Source organism: Natator depressus, chromosome 9, assembly GCF_965152275.1.
Source record: "Natator depressus isolate rNatDep1 chromosome 9, rNatDep2.hap1, whole genome shotgun sequence".
Classification (NCBI taxonomy): Eukaryota; Metazoa; Chordata; order Testudines; family Cheloniidae; genus Natator; species Natator depressus.
Window position 1 is genome coordinate 61,670,225 of NC_134242.1, and position 26,305 is coordinate 61,696,529.

The 26,305-nt window shown below is 49.5% G+C and overlaps 1 protein-coding gene across 2 annotated transcripts; it reads left to right on the forward strand.

Moving 5' to 3' along the window:
• Window positions 1-1,195: 1,195 nt before the first annotated feature.
• Window positions 1,196-25,542, forward strand: LOC141993532 (uncharacterized). Of its 2 annotated transcripts, none has more exons than XM_074963077.1 (7): window positions 1,196-1,355; window positions 15,686-15,848; window positions 17,239-17,382; window positions 18,410-18,532; window positions 20,397-20,636; window positions 22,086-22,211; window positions 24,614-25,542. In XM_074963077.1, exons 1-7 carry the CDS (start codon window positions 1,213-1,215, stop codon window positions 24,899-24,901), a joined length of 1,227 nt encoding a protein of 408 aa, XP_074819178.1. In that variant the 5' UTR covers window positions 1,196-1,212; the 3' UTR covers window positions 24,902-25,542. The 2 variants fall into 2 exon arrangements, with proteins under 2 accessions (XP_074819178.1, XP_074819180.1); XM_074963079.1 differs by having other exon boundaries at window positions 1,218-1,359.
• Window positions 25,543-26,305: the final 763 nt, after the last annotated feature.

Consider the following 26,305-nt stretch of genomic DNA (forward strand, 5'->3'; position numbering starts at 1 on the left):
GTTTCAGGTTGGATTGAAAACAAATGGGTGTTTTTTTTTAAAAAAGGTCATTGAATCAAAAAGGAAACAAAATAGTTTCAAGTTGAATGAAGCATTTCACCTCAATTGTGACCAATTTTCAACATTTTTTACTTTAAAAAAAATAAAGTTAAAGGAGAATTTGAAACTAAAATCAGTTCCAAACAAAAAATTGAAAAATGAAAGCTTCATTTTGAAGACGCCCGCATGAAACACTTCAATCATTTCAGATTTTGGGAAGCATTTATTTTCAGAAATCAACTATTTGGTGGAATCAACAAAAATTCACAACCTGTGTCACCAAATCTGCATTTTTTTGCAGATTGGCAAGTGTCAGCTAAAAACTGTTGCCCAGCTGTCATATGAAATGAGGATGAGTTGTGTGTCTGCATCTGGTGTATGAATTGTGTGGGCTCTACAGTGTGCAAGTATTATTTGTGTAATCAACTGTGTGTGCACTTGTGCCATTGCACCTCTGCATGAATTGTGTCTGTGTGTGTGTTTGTGGGCATTGTGCGTCACTCTTTGGATGTTGTAGGTACTACTGTATGTGTGTATGAATTGTGTCACTCTGTGTGTGGGTATGTGTTGTATGAACACGTGTGTGCGCGACTTGTGTTTATGAACATGTGTGTTACCGCACATGTGTACGTCTGCATTGGGCGAATGTGGCTGCATCCTGTGTGAACTGTTGTGTCTGGAAATTCTCAATGAAAATATTCAGGGTACAAATATAGCCCAGAAGTGACGTCCCTGGAAACTGTAACAAGGGTCCCCCTCGCAGACCCCTGGAAAGGCCAAAGGTGGGATGTGCGTGCCTCTCGGAGACCTTAAGTTTTTTTGCAAACTTCCCACTGTTGCGACACTGAGTGCGTGGGCAGGCACCCTCTGCCCTTTGTGTGTGCACGGGGGTGTGTGTGGGGGGAGGGGAATGGATCAGGCCATTGAGAAATTCAGCGGCGCTGCGGGCGTGAGTAACTTTCTCTGCTCACCCAACAGCTGACTATGACGAGCAGCGCCGCTTCCTGGTTGCGATCCACAGCGGGACCCATGTGTGACACCACCGACACGGAGAGAGCGGGGCGCTAGGGGCGTGACATCAGGGGCGTGCCCCGCGGCGGCGGCTCCTTACCCGGCACTCGGCTTCGCCCCTCCAGCGTGCCGGACAGCCCAGCCCCAGCCCCAGCCCCGAGCATGGAGACGGGCCCCCTCCTCGCCCTGCCGCACGATAAAGCAGAGCTCCTGCCTGAGCTGCAGAGAGGGGCCCCCACGCTGGATTTCTGCCTAGAGCAGGGCCCCCGGCTGGGCAGACCCCAGGATGATCTGGCTCTCAACAGGTAGGTAAAGCTCCGGCGGGGCCGGGGGCTATTGGGAGGGGGCGTGTGGCGAGCGGGGCGGGGGGTCTTAGGTCCCATCAGAGCTTTAGCTGGCAGGGAGCGAGAGGCATCAGCTGTGACCCCTCCACTCCAGGTGCTGGAGCTGGGAGCGGGCAAGGGAGCTGGGAAGTGAAACAAGCCCCAGGAGCTGCCTTTACCACCTCTTAACGCCCTGCCCTGTTCTTCTGCGCGGGGGGCCAGAGAGCCCTCCAGGGGGCTGTTTAAAGGAGTGCTTCGTGGTGCCTTGAGAGCAGCAGGAAGTTTGAGAGAAGGGCTGAAGCTGGTGGCTGTGTGTGAAGGGGAGACATAGGAGTTAGGCTGCCAGGTCGTATATAAAGAGCAGAAGGGTGTGTGTGTGTGTGTACATAGATACACACTGGCATGTAACCAGGCCAACAGGCACCGGTTGGTGGTTGTGGCCGAAGCTGTGACATCAGTGCTGCTATGAAACAGGTGTGGACTGGGAGTTCTGTTCTGTGGGAGCCCGAATCCAATTCTGGATGGCTTGGCAGCTTCCCGGCTCACTGCTGAACCCCAGTGGTTCCTGTGCCCCCAACACACACACCTCTCCAAGAATCACAATGTAAACCCACGTTGCTGGGGTAGGCTGGAGACCAGCAGTGTGAAGGAAAACCAGTCCTATGAATCTATCAGGAAGACTGTGCTAGGTCCCTGTTTCCAGCAACCATTTTTAAAGGGCAGCCCAACTCTGAACCAGTGACTGAACCAGTGGATCTGCATGCTTCCCTGTTTGTCTCAATAGGCTTGGTCTCCCAGTCAAGAGATGACTTTCTGTTTGACAGTCTTACAAACCTGGGAATCACCCTGGGCTCTTTCTAAATTGTGCATCATCATAACCCGTAATAAGGATTTTTGGAGTGAAACTTAGTTATTAATAACAATAGCGACAGATGAGCCAGACTAGAACCTACCTCAGCTTCCCATCACTGTGGTGGCTTGGCTGAGCTGACAGGAGCAGAGGCTGTCAGTTGCAGGAAAGGCATCTATCTAGGTATTTATTACTGTACTCATCTGATTCTCAGTACACACAAGGGACAGTGCTGTGGGATCAGAGGGAAACTTTTCTATATAGTCATTTTCCTGCTCATAACTACGCATCAAACACTCTTCTACCTAGCATAGCTTCAAATGCAGCATGGACAGGAGCTTGCTGGAAATTGGGATACAATTTCAGGGAAGTAAATTCTTTTTGATGAACAGCTTCACTCTGAGCACAATGACCCAGATCCCCAAAGGAATTTAGGTGCCCAGTGATTTACATGGGAATGAGGCACCTAAATACCTTTGAGAATCTAGGTCAAAACCACTATAGCTGGAATTTTAGGGCCACAGTTAGGGCCAGATTTTTCAAGAGCTCAGCATGTTGGGTGGACATTGAGTGCTGAAAATCTCAGTCTGAAAATCTGGCCTTAGAGTCACACTGGGAGTTGCTGGCTCTGAACTGATCCTTATTTAGGAGCCAGAATGGGAACTGACAGCTTGAGAATCTGGCCCCATAACAAGCAGCGCATCACAATGCATTGGAATAACCTGGGATGGCCATTATACTGCACTAGATATACCAAGATTCACCTTTTAGTTTACTTTACAACAGGCACCACTAGATAGATTGATAGAGCCAGTTCCTAATTTGCTATATATCGGTGTCATTTCAATTACTCCAATGGAACTGTGTCAATTTACAGCAGCTAAGGATTTGGCCCATAAAATTTTACTCTTTCTCTCTCTCTCACACACACATGCTTTTGTTCAGATATTTGAAGGTAGTAAATAGCAGCTTTCTGCCACGTGCAATGTTTGTTACTGACCTGAAACTCAAACAAAATTGACCAGCTACACGCCTCTGGGCAGATGGAGCCTGTACATTCTGCATATCAATGAGCAAGTAATTTGCATAAGCCCTCTGTGAAGTATACAGAGCCAATGATTGGTGAGTGTGGTCACCTCCAAGCATTGTTTAGGTGGCCCATTGTTCTCATAGACTCTGGCAGGCCCCGTATTCACACATTGCCCTGTTTTCTTTAATACACAAGATACCACACAATCACCAGAGATTTACATTATCATTATTTCGATTGCAATAGCACTTAAGGCTCCCAGGCAGGGATCAGGACCCCAGTGGGCAGGGACCATCTTGTCTATGCAGGAGACTGGCTTTTCTCAGAGGCTGGTCTAACTAAGGGCCATCACAAGCTACCTTCCACTCCAAGTGCCAGGCGGAGTCAGGACTTGGACTACTCCTGCCTGCCCTCTCTGACACCCACAGAGCAGCATCAGCATTTAAAAAAATAAAACCCAAATCAAACCCTCCCAAAACCAACCATTCCACTGCGCCCACAGTTCTCCCCCTGGGGAGAGGATGAGAGAGAGAATGAACCACATGCTTAATGCATGACTGGAAGGCAAGGCCGGCTCTAGGATTTTTGCCACCCCAAGCAAAAAAATTTTTGGTCGCCCCGCTTTTTTTCGTGCCTCCCATGGCTCCGCCCCTTCCCAACCCCTTCCCTAAATCCCCGGCCCCGCCTCCTCCCCCGGGCGTGCCACATTTCCCACCCCCATTGCTTCCTGCGGCTCCCCCCCACACCCTCCTGCTCTAGCTCACCTCCGCTCCGCCTGCTCCCCTGAACACGCCTCTCCGCTTCTCCCCCCTCCCTCTCAGGTGAGGGAGCAGCAGCGCGTTCAGGGGAGCAGGCGGAGCGGAGGTGAGCATGGGGGGGAGAGCGCAGGAAGTAATGGGGGGTAGAGAAACCACTCCCCACCCCAGCTCACCTCCGCTCCACCACCGCCGCCTCCCCCAAGCGCACTGCCACTTGGCTTCTCCCCCCTCCTTCCCAGGCTTGCCGCGCAAAACAGCTGTTTCGCACGTGGCAAGCCTGGGAGGGAGGAGGGAGAAGCCGAGCGGCGGCAGCGCGCTCAGGGGAGCAGGCGGAGGCGAGCTGGGGGCACATTTCTAGGGGCAGCACGGCAGGTGCCGGAATGCCACCCCTAGAAATGTGCCGCCCCAAGCACCTGCTTGTTTTGTTGGTGCCTAGAGCCAGCCCTGCTGGAAGGTCAGATACTGCGGTGATGAAAGCAGGACAAGGGCCTCAATAGAACTGTGTGTGTGTACAGCACCTGACACGATGGGGTCCTGGGCCATGTTTGGGATTCCTTGGCGCTATCACAATACAATTGCACCGGACAGACAAATAACACAAAAGCAGCCTCTGCCCCAGGCAGCTCACAATCTGGGATTTAGACAGAAGGTAACAGGTAAATGGGCAGTCATGGAGGGCAGGTTGGGAGAATAAGATTCCACTAGAGACAGGTGAGTATGTATAAGCTAATAGTCAGGGAGGTCTCAGTAATCACAAGTGACCACTAGCCTAAGCAGTGCCAGCTGGGCATGATTTGTAGGGATCAGCAAAGGCAGACATTAAGAAGAAATTTAGAAGAGGCTGAGGTCATGGGAGAATGAAAAAGAAAATATGGGGTGAAATCCTGGCTCCATTGACTTCAATGGGAAGTTTCCCATTGATTCCACTGCCAGGATTTCTCCCACAACCTCTCCAGTCTGGGATGCCAGTGGGAGCTGTTACTGAAGGTGAGAGGAAATGGAGTGGCTGGCTCCTCACCACTCTACAGTTTCAAGGAGGCCCTGGGAATTGGAAAGCAGCTTGGGTTGGGAAGGAAGGCTGGTTCTTGTCTCAGACCAGCATGGTGACACATTCCCAGTTCCAAGGTGCTCAGTCTCCAGCCAGCCTGCCTGCCAAGTGTTGTTCTGCTCCACCTATGACATTTCATGCAAATGGTTTAACAAGATCGTGCCACGTGTGTAGTTGAAAAGAATTTGAATATGCGTAAGCTTTTATGGTCAACACACCCTGCCCTGAGCAGTGGCTGGGGTAGGGGCTTGAGGTTGTAGGGGAGTGGGAATCCGAGTGAGGAGCTGGATGGGTTGCTACTGGGGTTGTGGGGGCTAGAGAGGTCTGGGGGGCAGCAAAGCTACCAGTGAAGGAGGAGGGATGGGCGGACTGCTCGGTGGGTGCTACAGCAGCCTATAATGGCCAAAAGATGCAACTGCAGAAAAATACTCCCAGAAGAATGTGAGAGGTGTCAGCTGAGATGCAGGAATGTGTGACAGGGCTGCCTAACGCATGCCCTATTTGTATTTATTGTTACTGCTTGTGCCGCAGCCATGGCTGAAGGCCCCTGCCCCATTGTACTGGGTGCTGTACAAACACATAACAAAAAATGGCCCCTTGCCTGGAAGAGATGACTGCAATGCTTGTAAAAGGTGCTGCACGATTGGACAGACCTGGAGACTGATGTCCTATTGATCCCAAGAACAGAGGCAACAAAGGCAGACCGTGTCTAAGATTCCCCACTAGTGTGCATCATTCCTGCCCTAACGGCACCATTAGGCCTCTCCACGCTAGGTGTGTTTGTCAAACCTGACAGCTAACACATCATAAAATCCTAGTGGGTAGTTGGTGCCCAGGCGAGGCAAAGGGATTTAGGGGACACCCAGATTGTGACCCTGCTAAACTGCTACGTCCCCAGTCTACACTGGGATTTGAACACAAGAGCTAGTATTAGTGTAAACCACTCCCACTCAAGGTGGCACTGTGTGTGTCACCCCTAGTGGTGGCTGTGTCACATAGAGGGTGATCTCCTGCTGCACCCTGACTTGCCCAGCAAGGCCTTTTAGCTCAGGCAAGTAGAGGCTCATGCCTGTACATCCAGAGGTGCTAGGTTCTTTCCCTATTGCCAACAGCCTACTCATTTTAAAAACACCTTTTATCCTGATGTGGACAGACCCTTTGAGAATGACAGGGGAATTCTGTCTTCATAGACAGTTCGATCTTTGTTCTCCTTGCTGGGACTATTTATAAGGCATGTATGTGGTGTGTGTGTGAGAGGGTCAGTGCTAATTGTGGTGAGACCCCACCTTCTCCCCCCCCAAAACAACCTACATCTAGGCCTCTCCTGTGACAGTGCATAATCCTAGGGCTCACTGGACATGCACTCACCGATCTGTTTAATACGCATTGACATTTCTTACCTTCTAGCTTTTTGCTGAACCCTGTGGACATGGGAGTCATTGTCTAAGCCTCCTGCCCATAGCAGGGACTGAACCTCACAGCCCAATCCAAAAATCAAAGGCCCTCACGTGGGTCCTAGTTCTCAGATTGGACTGGTTTATGCCTGGGCAAATAACCCACAGTGATGCTAATCCAGTTAGAGATGTAGTTCATGCTACTCCTATGCAGGGTATTCTGGGAGGAGCTAGCTAGCTGGAGCACCTCTGAGAATATGAAGAGTTACAAATAGACACCGTGACATCATTGCAATTAAAGCGCTGGCACCTGTCAAGGGGGATTTCCCAGCTCTGGTCTCCAAGGCTATTTGTTCATGAACAACAACAGAGATTCATTTGCACAGGTGAAATCTTACCTGCAACCAGCAATTATTTAGTTCTTTCCGATCACAGGTTCCAGGGCTGATACTTGAAGGACTTGACTGTTCCTGAAATCATGGGTAGTATTAACACTGCTCAGCACTGACACCGTGCTTTACTGCACATTTTCAAAGCACCAAGGTGACTCTGATCCTAGTAGATCACAAGATGCCAGATGATAAAATCACATCATTCTGATTAGCATCCTGTTTCACTTACACAGAGAGAGAGAGAGAGAGACAGACCGACAGACAGACAGACATATCCTGCAAACTCTCATACATATGAGTTGGCATTATTTTAGTGGGTCTATTTGTGTGAGTGAGAATTACTCACAAGAATCAGGGTGTGCAGGACTGGTCCCATTACATCATGCTAGTAGTAGCTGATATTTAAGGAACTGATGGGGCAAATGCTGTGTGCTATTTCCAAGCAGAGACCCAGGCTGCTTTTACAGGGCAGACAGAATTAAGTCCAAATTTTAAAAAATGGAGCCCATGATTTTGGGTGCTCAACATGGGACAGTGTGGCCTGATCCAAAGAAGTGCTGAGCACACATAACTCTACCTAATGTCAGTGGGGGCTGAAGATGCTCTGCACTGTTGAACATTAAGCCCAAGGTGTCTCAAACTACAAGCCTGAGTTGAAGTCCAATTTAAATACAGTTGTGGCTCAATGGGACTTGATCACAGGTTCGCGGTCTAGTGTGTGAAGGGCTAACCCTATGTGAGTATCATTCAAGAATCCTAAACCCTCCCTCAGGTTGAAGCCTTGTGTGTCTCATACATATAAGAACCCCACCACTATGACAGGTTTCAGAGTAGCATCCGTGTTAGTCTGTATTCGCAAAAAGAAATGGAGGACTTGTGGCATCTTAGAGACTAACATTTATTTGAGCATAAGCTTTCGTGAGCTACAGCTCACTTCATCGGCTGCAACTATGCTCCACCACTATGGATCATCCGCAGGGATCTTCATTGCCAAAAGCACAAGCTTCTAACACTTGCGCTAAAGGAATAACTCCACTGTTAGTAACAGGAGTAGGCCACTATCCTCTATTAAGCCAGTCACTAGAAGGGGACATACAATCGGGTCAGACAGCATGGATACTGCTAAACTGTACCTACCCCTCATTTCCTCTGGTTATCTCATCCCAAGCCTACAGATGGTGCCTCTCTGTCTGTAATACACTAGCCAAATTGTCATTAGAGTGGGAGATGGGCCAAAGCTGCACCCAGATTCCATTATACCCCTATGTTTGGGCATATTTGGGTGTGGGTTTTGGTTCAGGCCCATCTCCATTTACAACCCCACTTGACCACATTGGAGTTTAAATCCTTTTAAAGTGTGGTTGCTTACAGTAGTGTTGATGGGGCCTAAGAGACAGATTTCCAAAGCGATTTAGGGGCCTCAAGGTGCAGATAACAGGTGTGGCACCTAACTCCCATTGAAAGTCACTAACTGCCTAGGCCTCTATCTGCCCCTCAGTTCAGAGCCAGCACCTAGCTCGCCCTAGCCCTAGATTCATAGATATTAAGGTCAGAAGGGACCATTATGATCAACTAGTCTGACCTCCTGCACAATGCAGGCCACAGAATCTCACCTACCCTCTCCTGCGATAAACCTCTCACCTATGTCTGAGCTACTGAAGTCCTCAAATCATGGTTTAAAGACTTCAAGGAGCAGAGAATCCTCCAGCAAGTGACCTGTGCTCCATGCTACAGAGGAAGGCGAAAAACCTCCAGGGCCTCTTCCAATCTGCCCTGGAGGAAAATTCCTTCCCGACCCCATATGTGGCGATCAGCTGAACCCTGAGCATATGGGCAAGATTCACCAGCCAGATACCCAGGAAAGAATTTTCTGTAGTAACTCAGTTCCCACCCCATCTAACATCCCATCACAGGCCATTGGGCCTATTTACCATGAATATTTAAAGATCAATTAATTGCCAAAATCATATTATCCCATCATACCCACCTTAAATGCTCATGTGCAACTCCTAGGGAAGGGAGATAGCTACACATGGTTACATATCCTTATACACAGCAGTCTCATGACAGCTCCCGGCTAGAGATGGGCTAAATCTGCCAGCCCTCTAAACATGTGAACTAACAGGCCCAGAACACACATGCCAGGAGTGACAACAGTCAGCCTTGAGTGGAAACAAACTGGGTGGCCTTGTCTGTACTAGGACAGTGAGATATGTAGGATTTAAAATTCGATCTAGACAAACTAGGGCAGCCCCCTAATGTAGGTGCATAAATCAGTTTCACTCCTGCACCAGTAAATTACCTATTTAAGTTAAAATCGATATAAGCAAGGGTTAAACCAGTTTGTGTGTCTGTATTGGGGGTTTGCACACATTTAACTGGCTCAAATTTTAAATAGATTTTTTTAGGCAAGCACTCAACCTCATTGTATCTGGAGTGAGACAGCCAGGAACAATGCAGAGCTAGTGAGAGAGTGAAATTCCCCTGGTCAATCAGGTTTGATAGTAGGATCACCAAGCTACATATATATATAGCCAGTTCCCTGTTAGTAACACACCTCCTCCCACCAGGTATGCCACTGATTATTCCACTGACAGGGAACTGGCAGCAGGCTGCGTGAGAACAAGTCATACAATGAAGATCGAGCTCTAACTTATGTACATACTGGCTTCACGATGCCCTGGGTGCTGGAGATCAATATAGATGCACTTTGGAGCTCCCTTGCACAACAGGTTGTTGTAGCACAACACAGTCAGATACCCAGTCAAAGTATTGTCACTTACACTGTTACCGTGATACTCCCCCCATGGACTCAAGTAGAGAGGCTATTAGTAGGGGTGGGAGAGCTGGTTTGGACGACATGAGAACCAGCGCCGAGCCTTTGAGTTTTGGTAAAAAGGTGGAAATGGGGCCTGGATTTCACATTCCATGTTTCCGAAAACAAAGTGTCTTTTCTTGTATTACTGGCCCCCTTCCCCTGTCTCTGGAGTACCCCTGCTGGCCTTTCTTGCTGTATTCCCCTCGCACCCCCCCCCCCCCATTTTCTGCTTCTTCCCTTGAGCTGCCTCCCTCCAGCCAGCCATGCTGGCACGGCAGCTCACGCTGCGTAAGTGACAAAGGAAGGACGGGGTTCAGCCACTGGGAATAAGGACTTGGAAAACCAGCACAGGATATCAGTGCCCAACTGCCTGGACTCTGCCTGCTATACCTGCTGGGAACCCAGACTCCCATGCTCTCCTATTGCCATGGTTTGAAAGCCTGAGTATGAGAACGTACCAGCTGATGACAGGCTCCTCACATCAGTGAGTGGAGTGAGAAAACAGACAGCGCCCACCAGCTCCAAAATAAACCAAAACACAGCTCTGTTCTTCTGCCTCCTGGAATGTCTCCATCCCTGCAGGAGAACCGACTCTGCTGATGCTACTGTGGGCAGGGCAGAGGGCTGGGCATCACGGCTTCTATCCGCAGCTCCCTGCATGAGGTCAGGCCCTGCCACTCTCTGTGCCTTTCTGTTTCCCACTGAAGTCACGATACCACGCCTCCTCTGTAAAATGCTTTGAGATCCCCTGCTGGAAGATCTCCTCCGATCATTAATGCCAAGGACTCTCCCCATGCAGGACTCCACGCAGGCCACGGACTGGCCAAAGTTGGTGACACCAAGGGATAATCTGGCAAGTGATCCAAGCCCAGGGGCTGCCCTGTGTTTGCAGTCCCATGCTGTTAACAGCAAACAGGCTGCTTTTTCTTAACAGCACTGTTATTTCAGTATTGTCACACCAGGTGACAGCATCCCAGGGCGCAGGCGTCATGGCAGGGCAGCATGGGAGAAGGTTGCTGTGCAGATAAGGAGAGGTCTGCAGTCCCCATGGAGATAAAAGGATCTCTTCCTCCAGCACTAAGTTACCTTAGAAGCCAGAGGGTAAAGGCTGCATTGGCTAAGGTTGGCCCCTTACACAGGAACCTTTCCACCCCAGTGGACTTTTCCAGCCCATTTACTGGGCTCGTTGGCAAGATTTGTCGTGAGTGCGCCTTACTGGAAGTGTGATGGGTAGGGGGGCTTTCCACCCAGCAGGGGGAACCCCATCGTTGCTCAAGTAACTGGGAGCAGGGTGGGTTTTTCAAGTCCTGTCTCGTGTCAGAGTTTCCTGTCACCGTGGCCCGTGCATCCTGTATCAGCATCACCACTTCCTTCCGCCATCAGACTGGCCTGGTGAAGCTGCTGCCTCAGAAACAGATTCTTAGGCAGAGGAAGCTGTGCCGCCCCAATGGAATCTCTGAGTTTTAGGGGGTGGCTGGAGGCACAGGGCATGTGGGGGAGTCCGAGAGGTATCCGAGTACCTGCTTGCAGAGGGCCTGCTGATTTTGAGAACAGGGTGTGTGTGTGGGGGGGAACCTGCTTCAGTGCTACCCCTCAGCACACCTGCAGGATCACAGTTATGATCAGCTCCAGTTCCAAAACCCAGCTTCCCAGTCTTCTGGTAGATCTGGCCCAGGCTCTAATGACTGGCTGGTGTGTGGTCGTAAGGACCATCCTGGAAAGCAGTGAAAGGCCTGGCTCATTTCTAAGAGTTGCCAAGTGTATGAGACAAATGCTGCTTGCACTGAGCACCTCCTCGATGGAAAAGACAGTACCAGAAATGCTTGAGAGAGATCTGGCAAAGCATCCCCATGGTCGATCCAATGAAGAATTGGGTAGTGAGATTTTGGACCTGAGATTCAACATAAACAAGGTGGTAAAGATCCTGGAGTTGAGCCTGCACATCTGTGTTTAGGTGCAACACACACATAGCCCATCCTGTCCAGCCAAGTGGCCTCGTAGCACATGCAGAAACTCAGTGATGGGTAAGGTGGGTTTCATGCCCCGGAGCTTGGTTACGTGGACGGATCTGGCATCCAATACACAAGTGCATCTGGCACCTGGAGGGGGAGAGACTTCATCCATGCTCCTGATTTATTCCAGTGAGGATACCTGGGTAAGACTGGGCTGGTTTGAAGGGTAGTTGGGAATGGAACACAGACATTTCAAGACATCCCCGTCCCAGGGGCATGAAGGGAAAGAGTCACGATGCTGTCCACTTGCAACACGCCTGGTCTGTATGCATGGCATGATGCCTAGGCCAAGGAAGCAATGTAGGTTTCACTGGGCTGCAAGCAAAGGAGGGAGGATTTGTATCCGTACATGTGAGAAACAAGCCCAGAAACATTAGTAGAGTCATGGGCTCACTGCACCAATGGGCTATTGCCTTTGGCAAGCCCACAATGCACCTACCTCTGGAAGGCAAAAGCCTACAGTAGAGATTCCTGTCTGTAGCATGGGCATCAATGGTGGAAATACTGCTTTGGTGCTAGGACAGTTTTGCTAGGCACAACACATCTTAGAAATGCAAGAGCTGAGTTTTCTCCCTGGGAAGACACACAAGCTTGGCAGTGCCCCAAGGTCTGGGCATTCATCAGATCAGTTTGTACCCTTTGGGACCCAACGGGCAAATTGGGATGACACACTGTGCTGGATATTAGTAGGATATTAGTACTGTTGCAATTTAAGGGATTCTTCCATCAACACCTGAATGAATCCCAAAAGGATTACACTGAAATATGGTCTAGCACTTGCTATATTTGGCCAGTAGTCCAAGGGACAAATGAAGGTCGCAAGGTCCCACAATACATACACCAGAAGGACTGGGGTGGAAAAATTGGTGAATCTGCCTGGCAAGCTGTTGGGATTTCCAGCTCCCTGCTGGTACAAAGCAATCCTTTCCAGACCTGGCAGACCAAGAGATAGAAGCCCATAAAATTCTTCTGATTCCCATCTCGCTTTCCCCCTCAGAACTGGTTTTAGTGCCGTGATCTCAAGCCCAGGCCCATTACTGAAATTCAGACCTCTCGGTGTTTCCACAAAATGCAAATATATGTTAATATTTGTACTTCTGCTCCAATTCCCCCTTCCAGTGAACTGCAAGGGGCTGTTTGAGTCCCACGAGGCAGCTGCTGCTGCTGTCCTAAGCAGTTCCAGTTTCAATCATCAAGGGGATCTCAAATAACTCAATAAAGTGGAAAAAAGAGGTCACACTGTGATTTCCACCGGGCAGTTTTCTCCCATTGCTGATGGTCCCCAGCTAGCTTAGCTCATGGTAAGGACTCCATGGGGCTGCCCTGCTGGCATTGAGAAGGGATTTGGCTTTGATTCATGACTTTGTGACCATTCCCCTCCCCACTGAGAGGTAAAATTGCAGACAGATCCGCTCTTAGTTCTGCTTTTGGAAGCACGTGGGGAAAGGAGACAGCTATTCTGGAGGCATTGGTCATGGATCCTTTGCTAAGGTTTGTGCTCAGTGACAGAGAGGTTTAAATCCCTTTGTTAGACATGACAACACCTCTTGGTCAGAACCACTTACTTACTCATAAGCAGATGGGTTGTTTTTTTTGGAAGGCTACAAGTAAAACTGTTTAGGGGCCTTTGAAATTGTGTGTGTGTGTGTGTGTTGGATTTCTGACCTTCTGGGCTTATTTTTTAACACCATAGATCTGCTAATAGAGATCTGAACAATACCTCACTAAGACCCATTGACCCCCAGATGTAGCCTGACAAATAAACATGGGTCACTTAATTTAACAGGTGCACCCTAGCTATGGTTGTTTACAGTGCCCCCATAGCATAACAGCAAAGGCACAGTGGTGCTGTCTAGGTTACAAAAGTCACATGGAGTCAGTGAGAGGACATTTCACTACAGCACTGTGCTGGGCCATGGGGCAGGTAGGCTGCGTGTAACCATGCCTCAGTGGGTCACAACAAATTCAGGACAAACTGCTGAAAAAATAGGGCAGACACTCTCCAAAACTGGTCGTTATTCTTCCATGAGATATACCAAACCAGCAACTTTCTGTTTCACCACACTTGCTAACCAGAAGTCAGAAAAGCAGTTTCCTTCGGTAATCCAGTCCATGTATCACCACCAAAAACACTAGACTTATAGATGAGTGGTTCTTTAAAACCAATTTAATCAGATAAAAAGTTCTTCTGATCCCAAAGGACCAGCCACACACCCAGGTCAATATATAAGTCAGATCTTACCCAAAAATGATGCCGTTGCCAATCCTTTAGTATCTAAAATTGAAAGGTTTATTTATAAAAAGAAAGAAAGAAAGGTGAGAGTTAAAATTGGTTAAAGGAATCAAATACATACAATAAATGCAAAGTTCTTGGATCAAGCTTTTAGCCGTGATGGAATAAACTGCTGGCTTGACAAGTCTCTGGTTGCTTCCAACTCATTGGAAGGTCCTCAGTCCTTTGGTTATAATGCTTCCATTAATATAAATCCAGAGGTTTGATGGAAATGTTTCCAGCACCTTTTATAGCTTCTCTCAAGGGAAGGGAATCCTATTGTTCTTACTGTGGAAAATTACAGGTAAAAGATGGAGTTTGGAGTCACATAGGCAAGTCACATGTCCAAGCATAACTTGGCTTAGTCATAGCAGGAAAGTCCATTAAGAGTAGATAAGTATCTTCCATTGTAAGTTAAGTGTTCTTTAATGGTTTCAGAGTAACAGCCGTGTTAGTCTGTATTCGCAAAAAGAAAAGGAGTACTTGTGGCACCTTAGAGACTAACCAATTTATTTGAGCATGAGCTGTAGCTCACGAAAGCTCATGCTCAAATAAATTGGTTAGTCTCTAAGGTTCTTTAATGGGCCATTCTACTTGAATAGTTCCTTCATAATGTGCTGGCTAAACACCTTGTTGGCTAAACACCCAGAAGCAAACGCCTTAAAAATACAGGTACATAGTTAATATTCCTAACTTCAGCTACAAAACTGATACATGCATACAAATGCCACAATCATATTCAGCAATCTATTGCCTTTCCACAGACATCTTACATGCCACATTTTGTACAAGATTTGTTTCAATTAGATAACAGTGGTAGCAACAATGATCTACATAGTCATAGTTTAATCAGATAACCTGCAAACCCAGCATGACGTTAACACACTGAGAATTACTGTACGGGATGACAGTGGGCAGGGCATACTCATTAGAGGTGATCTGTTGGATCTTGCTCACGACTCCACTCGCAAACCTTCCAAGGGACAGTTTCTGGTGACACACTGTCCACTGTTGTGTGCGAGGGCCTGCCTGGGTGAGGTGCCGAGGGGCGGCCCTGGGAGATATGAGTGCTCAGCAGTTTGAAGAATGAGGCCAGTAGGAACGAACCTAGGCTCATAGTGCCTCAGTCTCACACACACTTCTCTCTAGCTGAATTCCCCTTCAAAACCCCTTTTCAATGAAGCTGATTATGCAAATCTAGGGTATGCAAATACCACTTACCAAGAACTTCCCCAATTTCTGTGTGAGATCAGTGTAACTCTACTCCTCTGAGCCCTCCTCAGTATGTGACTGTGCTTGTAGTGGACAGGGAATGCATCAGAGAGAACTTGCTCTCCAGCTGGAGGCTTTGAGGAGCCTGCTAAGCTAGGCTGGGTCACAGCCCCCTATGTTGACACCCGGGTGAAGGGAGAGCTTTCTGTGCACAGATCTAGCCCTGCTGTGTTTCTTGGGTGCTGCTCCTGGGAAGCCAGGGTGGGGGAAGAGCAGGGCGTAAGCTGGGGCCCTCATGTCACTCCCTGGAGAGGACGCTGATGTGAGCATCAGGGCAGTGCTGGCAGGGTGCCTGCACAGGGAATGGGTGGGGAGGGGCACCCTGGGGTGAGGGCCCCAGAGAGGAGTGGGTGCTGATACTGGGGCCCCTATCCTGGAGCCAGACACCTAGGTGAAGAATGGGAGTTGTGCCCATTCCTTCCTTTTCCCCTCGTTGACTTTCCTCCTCTCTTGGTGATGCTGGCAGGGAGGGCGCACCCCAAGTGCTCAGCGAGCCTGTCATCTCCAACCGGCACGACTCAGAGGAGATCGTCACCTACATCTCGGAGAGCATGACGGTGACCTCGGCTGACGAGGAGAAGCTGCTGCTGCTCAACAAGAACACGGAGCTGCGGCGCATCAACAAGGAGGTGAACAAAGCACAGGCGCCCCCGTCTCAGCTCCCTGGGCCATAGACCGCCTCACGCAAGCTACAGGCATGCCTTGAGCCGCCTCTCTGTGGCTGGTGCACACGCACACCCCATCTGTCCCTTGCTCAGCCCTCACACCCTCCTCTCCAGCGCCCTGTACTGAGCTATGCTACGTCAATCAGGGCCAGCCAAAGGGAAACTGTTGGTCCTTCCAGGGTTTGCCCATGATAGCGAGGACCAGACTCAATGACTCAAAAGGTCCCTTCCAGTCCAATGAACAGCTCCCTCATTATCTCCTTGGCTAGCAGGGGTGGGGGTGGGGATGGGGGGTGGGTAGGGGGCAGAATAGGTCCTGCATGCAGATGTACAGTCCTCCTCACGCACTAAGAGCCCTTCCAGATCTGCCCCTCTTACCAATAGCACTGTGTGGGTCCGACTGTGCTCTGTTCTCCAAGTCCTGCCCTACGCATATCACAGTAGTGAGTGCAGTTACATACCCATAGAAGCCAGGTCTTCATCTTTAGTCTCTTCCCTCCCCATGGGACCATGCAGCTGACTATGCAGCCGCATACTGGACTTAGGGTACAGAGTCCAAGGCAGCAGCACCAGCAGAGGGTGAGCTCCTGTGTATCAAATCAGGCTGTGATCCTGCTGGATCTTGTCTGCCAGCTGGGTCACTGTCATCGTCGGCGGGCAGGATCCAACCTGGGACCTCTAGAGCTAAATGCATGAGCCTCTACTGCATGAATTAAAAGCCACATGGCTCTTAGCTAAGGCTGTAGCAGACTCATTAGTCTCTAAGTGGTCTCAGAGCCACTAGAGGGGACAGAGCACCACACCCAGGAGGTGTGTAGGTTACAGTTGCACGAGCTTAACCACAACCCCCAGAATTAATGCTGAGCACAGCTCGCCCTAGTCTACACTGGGTACCATTGTGTTTGCTACCATGACTCCCCAACATCATGTACCAACAGGAGCCGATGTTCTAGTGAAGACAAGACCCTAGACTTACACACACACCCCCGGCTCAGTCCTGCTACCACAGAAGCCCCTTGGAGCCAGGACCTTCCATTGTTACGTGCCTAGGAAGTGCCCTGGGGCTAGAATCTATAATAATTTAATAGCCCATAGCCAGAGCAGAGTTGTTAAGACAAGTGTCCTGGGCAGGTCCTTTCCCCAATCCCTTCTGTCCCCATCATCTCCCTAGAAACTCCATCAGGAGAAGCTATTTCTCATTCGGCCCAGAATGGCTGAGTGATGTTCACCTGTGATGAGTGAATGCGCACATAACCTGTTGGGGGTTAGTCCGGCGCAGAGAACACTCACTCCCTGTGTGGAAAGAAGAAGGGCAACTAAACTCACCAGCGGCTTTTCTGCCCCACTCTTGCAGCTCATGAAGCTAAATCAGGAGTGGGACCAAATTTACCATACCACTACCCTGGGGCTGCAGCAGAAGATGCGGGCCCTGCAGGAGGAGGTGGTCATCCTCAAGCAGCAGACGGAGAGGCTCTCCATGAAGCTTGAGCATGAACAGGTGAGCAAAGGAGCCCCTGCTACTTTCTGGGCATGCAGCAGAGCGCCTAGGGCTAGGCTTGTGTTGAGAGCACTGACAGCACAGGGGAGGGACTAAGGCAGCAAATCCTGAGACGGTGGTTCTGTGTAGAGTTCCAGGTCAGCCAATCTCCTCCCCTCGAGTCTTATTTGGCAGGTCAGTTTTTCAGTTGTGTAGCAACATTCTCTTGCCTCCCTCAGGGGCTCTTCCCTTCTCCCCCCAAAGGCAGAGCACTGCCATGCTGTGTTCATCCAGAGAGACTGCGTGGTGTAGAAAAAGAAGCACCAGGGGCAGAGGCACCAGCCTCCCCTGCAGTCAGAGGTACAGCGGTAGGTGAGCCCCTAGGTTACTTCTCTTGCACTGGGAAAAGCCCTGATTCAAATCTGTCTTAGATGACAAGAGACGTGAATCTGATGGGCCTTTGCCTAGTCCTAGAAATACTGGTGGCAGGAGGAAGGGATACATAATACCGAACTCATTTTCCAAACCTACTCTCCTCATCTCTAATACCAAATTCATCAGGGAGTCATACCATCTAGAGGAACTGTACGGGGACAGAGCAAAGCCCAGCGAGCCTGATTCAGAGCCCACTGAAGACACTTTTTATTTAGCACTTTACAAAGGAAGTCAGTATCATTATCTCCTTGTTAGGGAAACTGAGGCACAGAGAAGCAGAGCAACTTGCCTAAGGTCACCAAGCTGGCCACTGCTAGAGCCTCATCCAGTGTACTATCCCTGTGGTGACACTGAAGACACCAATGATTTAGCTGACTGTGAGGGAGTTGGGGAGGTAAAGGACATAGGTTTGCTGCTTGCAAAAGACACACTGCAGCTCCCTTCTTTGCATAGATCTCCAGGAAGTGGTGCAATAAGGCTGGGTGGAGAAAGGTCAGAACAGAAACCCCTCTCCTACGACATGTGAGTTTAGGATGCTGCAAGTAGCATCCAGGGCCTGTCTGCTTCCTTTGACTGTTAGATGCTGTTCTGACTGTGTCCATCCCCATTGCAGAACAAGAGGGAGTACTACGAACAAACCCTCATCCAGGAGCTCAAGAAGAACCAGCATTTACAGGAGTACGTGAGGCAGCTAGAAGGCAGACAGCACCACGGCAGGGAGAAGAGGACCTCGGCTGTAAGTTCATTGTAAACCCTCCTCCTCCTCCCATAAAGGAATCTAAGAACGGGGACTGTACCAAAGCTGCAGTATTACAAACACAACTGACAGTGATTCATTGGGTTGGGAGAGTCCAGCTTTGTTATTGCACTGAAAACAGCCACCACCTCCATTTTCACTCAGGGAGGGCAAGGAACCCCACAATCTTTAGACCAGCTCCTAGCTGTAGACTCAAAGGCCACCTGTGCTTGGCATTTGTCATACTGCTAGGAGTGAAAGACACTAGGTCAGTGCTGATGTACAGCCATGGCTTTGACAATGTCCCAGGGCCGTGCAAGTTGCCAGAGCATGTAGCCAACTCTATTAACAAAAATGCATTAAGCAAGTTTGACTCAGCTGTAATTACTGAGGTTCAGGATACAAAAATCAGAATGAAAGAAGCAAAGAAATATTCTCAGCAGCACAAAGAGTCCATCTCCCACCACAACCCTGTCCTCTAACAGCTGGGGATGGCCTGGTGCTCAGAGCGGGTTTAGAGGACAGGGAGATCAGCACACCCAGTCGACACCAGCATTCTCTGGGTGGGGCTAGAACAAGAGTGGGAGAATTATTGACAATGTATATGCCTCATCATGTGACCCCACCAGCCAGTCAGCACCTATAATTTCTCTTTCTTCCCTTGACTTTCCAAAGGACTCCGGTTCCATCTATCCTGGCTTTGAAGTACAATTGCACCCAAATGTGCTCCAGAATTTGGCTGGCGAGCATGGATGGGGATCCAACTGTGTTAAAACAACAAACCTGGCTCAAACCTGGCTAGGAATCAAGGCTAGATCAAGGCTCCCCTATAGCTTGGCCCCATACACACTGGCCAGCCAAACTGTACTAGATTATTTCAGCTATAGCCATGCTGAAGCTTTCAAACACTGCTTGAAAGCCAGTGCAGACATCTTATTTTGTTATTTGTATTAGAGTAATGTCTACAGGCCCCATGTTGTGTCCCTGTTCTGCTAAGCCCTGGCCATACACAACAGATTTTACATTCTGAACAGGAGGGGAAACTGAGGCAGAGTGAGGAAGTGACTTGCCCATGGTCACACAGCAGGTCAGTGGCAGAACCGAGACTAGAATCTACTTCTCCCAGCTTCCAGGCCACACCTATCCACTGGACCACCTGTTTCCCTATATCATACAATAGTCTTATTTTGCTAAGCCCATTGTTTCAGGTGGCTCTTCGATGGAGTTGCTGGTAGCAGAGAGATGTGGTCTTGAACAGTTTAGTTGCTCTCTTGTTGGAACGGCTCATGATCCAAAATTATATCTGAAACAAACCGAAAAATGCAGAGGAGATTCAAATCTCCCCGGAGAGACTGACAGTAAATGCAGGTCTTCAGGAGCAAGCTTCTCTGGTAGCACTGAACCCCTTTGTTAGGCTGGGGACCAGGAGCCCTTAGCTTTACCTTCATGCTTTTCTGACTCATGCATGGTTCCATCTCCTACCATGGACATGACCTGATTTAGGGCTTCTCAGCTGTTTCCATATCACGATGCCACATGCAGCCACTCCGAACTGGCCTGTCTTGCTGGCTCCCTGAAGGCTGTAGGCTGACTCAATGGGAGGGTGGCTTGCGAGGGTCTGCTACCCCAAGAATGACTTTGCTATAAGCAACAAATTCAGTGTCAAACACAGCCCCACCCAGCCCCGCCCCCTATTGTCACCTAGAGACCAAACTGCTGTCCCTTATCCTAATGTATTGTGACCAGGAAGAGAATGAAACACCCAGGGCTTAACGTACATGTGATCATTTAGCATTTCTAAGAAGCTGGTCACCAATGCGCTGGATGATGCCAACAACTGACCTTTAAGCCTTTCCTTCCTTAGGGCTCCGAGGTATTGGCATCTGTGCCCTGGGAGGAATTTGTAGATGCTCAGTTCCTGCTTCCCAGGAAGAGCTTGAAGGAGAAGTCATCCAAAAAGCATGAAGAGGCCAGTCAGAAAGTGCAAGGGGGTGAGACCTACAAGCCCAGGAAGTGCAAGCACTTGGTCCACGTGAATAATAGCTCGGATCCTGTGAAAGAGGTGACTGACTTGAAGGACCAGCTGGAGGCCTTGAAATGCCAGGTAACCAGGGCTCAGCAACGTGTTTGTGGTAAAAATGTTGAGGTCTGTGGTAATTTTTCAAAAAACTGAATGACTGAATGACCTAACTCCCCCACCCCAAACATCCGTCACTAAGTACGATAATTTTGTCAAGTGTCTGTCACGCAACATGGTGGTGCCGACCCCTGCAGGTAATTCAGCATCAGTCATGAAGGATGGGTGCTCATGGGGAAAGGGACTGTTGCGGGGGGAAGAAAAGAGAACCTCACTGAAATGTTTGGTAAGGCAGGTGGGAGAGGGAGCTAGTCTCAGGCGAACGTCCAAGAGCGGGGCAGTACTCCTCTCCAACCTTTCGCAGGAAGGACTGAGTATTGGCTCTGTGCTTTGCTCCTTCACCAGCTCACACCACCCCTCTATATCAATTTAATCCCCCATCCTCCCAGCTTGGAGCGACCCTGGAAGCATACTTCCAGCACCAATTTGTTAGAGTTCAAACAGCGTTGCTTAGTTGCTAGCGTACTGGACCAGGACTCGCGAGACCTGGGTTTTAGTCCCAGTTCTGCCACTGGGCTGCTGGGTAACCTTGGGCATGTCACTGTGTCTCTCTGCCTCACTTTCCGCATCTGTAAATTGGGGATAATGATCCCTAAGTGCTTTAAGATGGCTATATAAGAACTAGGTAGTATTACTGGAGTAGCAAGGGGAAGACATTGGCATAACCAGTCCCCAAAAGGTGGCAGTGACCTTTGCATGACAATAGGCATAAGACTGTAGAACAGAGGTGGGCAAACTATGGCCCGCGGGCCACATCCTGCCCGTTGGACTGTCCTGCCTGGCCCCTGAGCTCCCAGATGGGGAGGCTAGCCCCCAGCCCCTCCCCTGCAGCGCCGCTGCCTGGCCCACTGCTCCTACTGGGCAGTGCGGGCAGCATGGCTGGCTCTGATGGGGCTGCGAGCCCCTGCTGCTCTGAGCAGCATGGTAAAGGGGCAGGCGGGGGGAGGGTTGGATAAGGAGCAGGGGGTCCCGGGAGGCAGTTAGGGGATAGGGAGCAGGGCGTGGTTGGATGGGCGTGGGAGTGCCGGGGGGGGAGGGGCTGTCAGGGGGCACGGGTGTGGATAGGGGTCGGGGCACTCAGGGGACAGGGAGCAGGGTCCTGAGGGGTGGTTAGGGGTGGGGGGGGGTCCCAGGAGGGGGAAGTCAAGGGACAAGGAGCAGGGGGGGTTGGATGGGTCAGGGGGTGAGAAGAGGGAGGGGGCAGATAGGGTGCAGCGGGCCAGGCTGTTTGGGAAGGCACAGCCTTCCCTACCTGGCCCTCCATACAGTTTCACAACCCCCATCTGGCCCTCGGGCCAAAAAGTTTGCTCACCCCTGCTGTAGAATGATCATCCCTCCCTAGTGTACTGGCTGGTTACCCGGCCGTGACAGGGCTTCCAAGCCCCTGCTGACAGGCATCTCTTCCTGCTTTCACAGACAGAAATATATGAGGCGGATTACAGGACAGAACACAAAGACCGGGAGCGAATCAAAGCAGAGAACGAGAAGCTACGGAAGAAGGAGGAGGAGATGAGGCAGCAGATGGCACTTCTGAGAGAGCAGGTGAGTCCCCCCCCAAGTGCACTGGTCAGCCTGTTAATGCAACTCAGCTACAGGGAAGGAACAGCAACAGCCAGCAACTAGGCTGTATTTGAGGCTTTCCCAATGAGGGCAGAATGGATTTAGGAACATGGGGCTTGCCATACTGAATCAGATCACTGATCCTGCTGATTTAGCCTCCTGGCTCTGGCATTGACCAGTGCCTGAAGTGTGAGAAAATGTGAAAGACCCTTCCTGATATACCTTGCAAGTTTTTCTGTCTCCAGTTAATGTAGCTGTATGTGCAGGGGAATCCTTTCTGAACCCTGAAGGGCCCACCCTAAGCATGAGATGTGATTCTCCATATTGTCTCTTGGTCTGCAAGTTACAACTGTTAGCAGGTCCCATTTTCTTATAGTGTGGTGAAGATAGAAGAGCACCTTACCACTCAACAGATCTGTTCCTGATGGGTATTTAGAGCCAGCACTGAGATATTATGGTGATTGATGCTGTAGAAATGCTGAGAGATTAGATCTGCTGCTTTTGATAACAAAACTTGACTGCTGGCTCTGTGGAGCCAACACAGCTACTGGGGAACGAGCTGGGGTCGGGTCTGGCTTATGGATCACCAACTTTGTTAGCAAAGGTCCCTCTAAAGTGACATGCTCTGCCCTCAGTTTAGAGCTGAATATTCCCAGTAAATACAACAGGTGCAGAGGAGAACGCTGCTTGACTTTCCAATCCCAGCGGGAGGCTGAACTGGCAGTTAGAAAGACATCCCTTTCCTTGTGAGCAGTCAAATGGAGGAAGCAGCCACAGTCCCAGTGTCCTTTCAGCCATGGGCTACTTAAAAAATGAAGAGGGTTGCTTTTTGAAAGCGATGTAAGAAACCCATTCCAGCCAGTCTCTCCTTACCATCTGCAACTTTCCCCGATCTTCAGGGCTTAGAGAGTCTGTACCAACCGTCCATCGCTGCAGTGCACTGCCAGGCTCCATGCAGTTTAATGGCACAAGGCTGCCTGTCCCACTTGTCCCGAAACACACTCTTGAAGCTGAAGGATTCTCACTAGTCAGGGATGCAGATGCTACAAGGGGACTATTTCCTAATCCCGGATGGTCTAGATATCTAGAACATAAGAACAGCCATACTGGGTTAGACCAGTAGTCCATCTAGCCAGGTATCCTGTCTTTCGACAGCAGCCAATGCCAAATGCTTCAAAGGGAATAAACAGAACAGGGCAATTATCAAGTGACCCATTCCCTACCGCCCAGTCCCAGCATCTGGTAGTCAGAGGTTTAGGGACACCCAGAGCATGGGGTTGCGTCCCTGATCATCTTGGCTAATAGCCATTGATGGACCTATTCTCCATGAACTTTAGTTCTTTTTCTAATGCAGTTATAGCTTCAGCCTTCACAACATCCCTGGCAATGAGTTCCACAGGCTGACTGTGTGTTGTGTGAAGTAGTACTTCCTTTTGTTTGTTTTAAACCTGCCGCCTATTAATTTCATTGGGTGACCCCTAGTTCTTGTGTTATGTGACAGAGTAAATAACACTTCCTTATTCCCCTTCTCCACACCATTCCTGATTTTATAGCCCTCAATCACATTCCCCCCTTAGTTGTCTCTTTTCCAAACTGAAAAGTCCCAGGCTTTTTAATCTCTCCTCATGTGGAAGCTGTTCCATAGTCGGAGTCATTTTTGTTGCCTTGTCCTTCTCTGTGCCTTTTCCATTTCTAATATATCTTTTTTGAGATGGGGCGACCAGAACTGTACACAGTATTCCAGGCATTGGTGTACCACGAATTTACATAATGGAATTATGATATTTTCTATCTTACTATCTATTCCTTTCCTAATGGTTCCTAACATTGTTAGCTTTTTTGACTTCTGCTGCATATCATGGATAGTTCTCTGAAAACATCCGCTCCACGACTCCAAGATCTTTCTTGCGTGGCAACAGCTAATTTAGACCCCATCATTTTGCATGTATAGTCTGGAGTACGTTTTTCAATGTGCATTACTTTGCATTTATCAACACTGAATTTCATCTGCGATTTGGGTGCCCAGTCACCCAGTTTTGTGGGCTAACACAACAACAGGGGAATGAGCTGGGGTCAGGTCTGGCCTATGTATTTATATAGTACCCAATCACCATGCCAAGTGCTAGGTAGCTGAATAGCTGGAATTGTTATTTTGATCTTTGGAAAGTGCTGGCCACTTGGGAAAAGCAGATCAGAAAATAGGAGATAGGAATTATTCCCTCCCCAAATCAGTGTGGACTGAATTTAAAGAGTCTTCAAAACTGGTTCATGGTTTTAGCCGCACAACAGCTAGTGCCTCAAGTTGCACAGAGCTGGCCAGAGCCACCTCTGGGCTCACCTGCCTCTCCCTGCTCAGTTTTGTTTTTCCTGTGTCTTCCCTGCAGCTTAAGATCTTTGAGGATGACTTCAGGAAGGAGCGGTCGGACAAGCAGCTGCTTCAGCGCCTCCTGAAGAGCAAGGCCAGCCCCAAGGAGCCCATCCTGGTTCATCGCTGCAACAGCCAGGAGAGGCCAGTGGTACCCGCCTCGCCTGCGCACTCCACTGCCACCACATCCAAGAGAGGCAACTGCAGCAAGCACTGTGAGAAGCACAGCCCCAAGCAGGGGGAGTGTGCCAAGCACCATTCGCGGGATGCTGAGGCACAGGCATCCCCATTTAGCAGAGACTACTAGGAAGGAGAGTCATGGATCTTCCAGGTAGCACTTTCTCAAGCTAACACACACGGTCTCTCCAGCAGTCACCTGCTGCTGGGTGCATGTCTCCAGCCACAGGAACCAGCACTGCTCTCCTGCAGAGGCCATCAGGACATTCTTTCAACACCGTAGATGCTTTCAGCAGCCACACCTTCCATTGGTTATAGCTCAGACCAATCAGGGCTTGAGGTTTTGGCAGCCCCATAGAGCAGAAGCCCAAGTTAATTTACTTGCTTCCTCCCTATTTTTCTCCAAGCTACTGAAATAAGAATGGAAGGTTTGTGCCTGGATTGGAGCTCATCTCTTAGAGCCATCCAAGCACCTTCATCTTGTTCCGGGGCATCACTAGCTTAAATCCACCTTGCAAGTAATTCTGGGGCAGGGAACGCTTGACAAGAAGTATGTACGTTGCCCCCCACATCAAGAAGAGTGTCGATAACAAAAGGCCCTTGGACATTGTGGGGTGATGCTAGTGTCTGGAAAGGGCTCATCTCTCCTCCCTTGAGTCCTTAGCTGTAAGTCATCCTATATTCTAGCAGGGCCTCCCAGTGCAGCTGCTGCTCCAACAAAGGGATTTCAGCAGCTCCCCACTCCAGCCTCAAACTCAGCCAGCGAGGACTAGGGACAATTGTTACCTTTATTTATTTTAACCAATCTCCTAGATCCCATAGAGTTGGTACTTTATACAAGTGATTAAAAATAAATAAAATAAATACAAATGCCCTTGTTTCTTCTGCTTTCTATGTGCTTATAAGACTCAAGAGCAAAGACATGTTCTTCCCTTCATTAAAAGCTGACAGCTGTGGATTTAGGAACCAGCTCCACAGCACTGGAGATGGACGCTATTTACGTACAATGGAAGCAAAGCATGGCCAGCCACAGGGCAAACTTCCCCAAGCCTGTCCTGAACAGTCCCCTGCTAGGGGAGAATTCTGTCGGGGTGGCCTCTCTCTGCCTCCTAAAGAAGTGGTCAGCAGGCAGCTGGTTGTGGCCATGCTAGACTGTTTGTGAAGTAGACTGTTGTCCATTAGGAACTAGACTGAACAACTTACAGACTCTGGTTGGCTAGGTCCAGACCACTAACCTAAAGCTAAAAGCCCCAAATTCCACTAAGGGATTTAAAATCCTATTTGAGGCAGATCAGGCTCTCATGATCCTAGGTACTGCTAACAGCTGAACCAGTTAACTTTGAATGGCAACCACTGACTGGGCCAGGTTACCTGCTTTCCAAAGCAATACCAGCAGAATTTTATGCAATGTTATTTGTGACACACCAGATACGCATGTGCTTATGATGAACATAGATCTCTGCTCAGACACCTCAGTGATAAAGGTGGTATAACTACTTAGAGTGCAGATAGTCAGATCAGAGCCATCGTATCA